General features: G+C 35.0%; 2 protein-coding genes across 2 annotated transcripts; both read left to right on the top strand.

The window, feature by feature from the left end:
* Positions 1-322: 322 nt before the first annotated feature.
* Smp_199650 (kif1, putative) lies at positions 323-442 on the top strand (the record flags this gene model as incomplete). The annotated part of the gene is made up of 1 exon (XM_018792301.1): positions 323-442. A coding segment is annotated over one exon (120 nt), but the record flags the coding sequence as incomplete, so codon positions are not given.
* Positions 443-1,009: 567 nt separating this feature from the next.
* On the top strand, positions 1,010-2,233 carry Smp_022720 (kif1, putative; the record flags this gene model as incomplete). Its single annotated transcript, XM_018792300.1, has 3 exons — positions 1,010-1,023; positions 1,058-1,167; positions 2,181-2,233. 3 exons carry the CDS (start codon positions 1,010-1,012, stop codon positions 2,231-2,233), a joined length of 177 nt encoding a protein of 58 aa, XP_018644162.1.
* Between the last annotated feature and the right edge of the window lie 746 nt (positions 2,234-2,979).

Below are 2,979 nucleotides of genomic sequence, written 5' to 3'. Positions count from 1 at the left end.
TTTCCAAACGAATAACAGTAAATCAGAGACCTTAAGAGAAAGATATATGATAGCCACTATTGTTAACTCCGTATTTTTCGTCAGAGAAACATTAGATATCATGAATATGGAAGGGATTTTCACATACAACTGTAGTGACTGAAATTTTTTGTTTGCTTTATTGTAGATCAAAAGGATATTAAACAATTTACATTCGATCATTCATACTGGTGAGTTACCTGATTATATAAACAAACTGGCGCAGATTCTTTAAACCATATCAAAATATACATATATTGTTGCCTTATCCAAGTTACCTAGTCAAAAAATAACTGTCATAGCAGGAAGTATAGAATATAAATTTGTCATAAGATTCTTCGATTTATTGGAATATGTGACTTCACAGCATAAACGTCGAACAACAAGTGAAACTGCCAAGTTGTTGGGTTTTATCACTGGTTGATGATATTTAGTGACAAATTATAGGGACATTATGTTGCCAAGGTTCAACATAACCTGAAAACATATTAAGTAGTATTTTATTCGAAAATTCTGAAGACTTTATTGTCACTTTTAAAACAAAAACTAAAATAGGTAAGAATTTCTGTTTATATCGCCTGGAAGGCCACATTTTACTGCTTTGAATTCCAAACAAAGCACAACTACTTTTGTAAATTCTTAGTATGGGTTTTGATATGGATCTTAAGCTCTTACAAAAATGCTACCCCAGAAGCTCAGAATAGATTACAAAGCTATTTCATTATGATTTTTTTAAAACATATTTGTTGTAGAGACAATATTAATTCCTTAGATGACTCCTCACTTTCTCATAGTACTATAGAATTTAAACAATTTAACCTTCCATGATAAGCTAAAACCTATTTTATAACTAATTCGTACTATCTGATAAACGTAGATAGATAACAATTCGTCTACTAGCTGAAACTATCTAAATCTTATAAAATTATCATTCACCTAGCTATTGGATTCCATTTGGCTCTAATTCAATTTAGTATTTTGTTACTGCGCAATGTCTGAAGAACAGTTTGTGATTCTTTTACTCAAAAATTATTTTCAGAGTTAAAGTGGCAGTTCGTATTAGACCTTTCAACAAACGTGAAAGGGAGCGGAATGCAGAGTTGATAGTGTTCATGAATGGTAACACAACAACGATTAGACATCCTGAAAGTTAGTAAACATAAATATTTATGGTTTATCAATATTGAAATGCAGACTTTGTGGTTGGGATTTTTTAAAATTCTATGTAAAATGCTTAAATTTCGTTTTTAAGCGGTACCGTGGAAGCATGCAATCGTGAATTTTGTCTCTAGAATAAATATATAAATCATGCTGCAACATATTATCCACAGTGAATATTTGTGCAAGTACACAACTGTACAGCACCGGCTGAATTTTTAGGCCCACAAGTTGTAAGTCAGACTCATAAAAATTATGTAATTCGAAACTTTCGAGATGAGACAGATAGCAGTAATTCTTTACTTGTCACTTAACAAATGACGTATTATCAAAAGCTTGTGTTAGTTTTGGCAAAAATATCAAAATTCTAGGGGATTGGTTCCTATTGGAAACTTGTTTGCAGACCTTAGACCACTCAAAAACACTAAATGCTCTTATAAGCAGATATCGTTAAGAAAACGTTTACTTTTGTTTACATCCAACTCCATGAGTTATACACAAAAAGATCTTGAAGTTTCACGGCCGGAAGGCTAAAGTTTACGCAAGGCTCGTGTGAAAGTAGTTTGTGTTCTCTAGGGATCAATAAGCCTCCTCACATAACTAACAATTCAGTACCTTTGAATTCTAATTAAACATGTCTTCTTTAATTCATTTACATGGTTAGGTACAAGTAATATCCTAGCTTTGTCCTGCCTAGAGGATGTCTGTCGAATTTATCCATACGTGTGACAGTCTGCCTAACATTGAGAACGCCGCAAATGATTGTGTGCTTCAATACCAATCTGAATCATGAAGGACAACACCCGAGGCCGTAATTAATTCAAGGCTACATTCTTCTTATGACGAGATACCGTAGGACTAAGCAATAAATATATCGGACCTGGTTTGTAGCCTTTTGTTTTTTAATGTGTCATAAAAGAGAAAATGTAGCAACAGTGTCAATTGCATTTTGCTTGAACAAAATTTCAGGTGTAGTCGTTACTAAATTTCTCAGTCTTGTACAGGAATATATACCTTCTTCAGGAGTAAACATCTATTACTATCAAACCGTGTATAAATTTATTCTTTAAATGTCTCATCGGCCAAGCATCTAGAATTGGATCAAACTAGCTCGAAGATGTCCATTATCCGACCGCGTTTGTCTGCAGTTATGTCCAGCCTGAATATGTCATTTGTAACGACAGTCATTGATAACTTGTATCGAAAATTGTGTACTGGTGGTCACTATTCGACTAATTAGAAACAATCGAAGGCTTCAGCTACCTGAACACAACAACGATCATTCGAACAGCCAGAAGCTATGCAGAGTGTCTGGATACTAATAAGAATGATGGTTAACATCAGTAGTTTTATTTGCCTATTCTACATCCCGGTTTCATTTGTCCGAGGGAACCCTTGTAGTTTCCTTACCGTATTCGGGTGACCTTTGATACTCCTCGCTATCGTGATTCCAACAATGTTTTAATATGTAAGTAGCCCATAACCTGCTTCTGATTCTTGAATAGATCAAACGACCTATATTGTGCGCCTATAGTTCTCAGATGATTCGAATTTTTACGAACCAGAGTATTCTTGCTGAAAGTGTATGTGACATACTTCTGGTTTGAACAGCATAAGGTAGCCTTGAAATTAGTTCATTAAGTGAGAGCTATATTTTGTACGTCTGTACTTTCCCAACCGTAGCTGCTACCTTGACGTGGTGGTCGGGCTTGCCTATCGTGATGACCCAAGCGAGCTACATTGGCTGGAACTTGTGTTCCTGTAGGTTCTACCATGCCAGGCAGGTCGATAGAAGAACGGTAA

This window comes from Schistosoma mansoni (assembly GCF_000237925.1).
Source record: "Schistosoma mansoni, WGS project CABG00000000 data, supercontig 0390, strain Puerto Rico, whole genome shotgun sequence".
Taxonomy (NCBI): Eukaryota; Metazoa; Platyhelminthes; class Trematoda; order Strigeidida; family Schistosomatidae; genus Schistosoma; species Schistosoma mansoni.
Note: the sequence above shows the minus strand (reverse complement) of the source record. Positions and strands in the feature narration are given on the sequence as shown.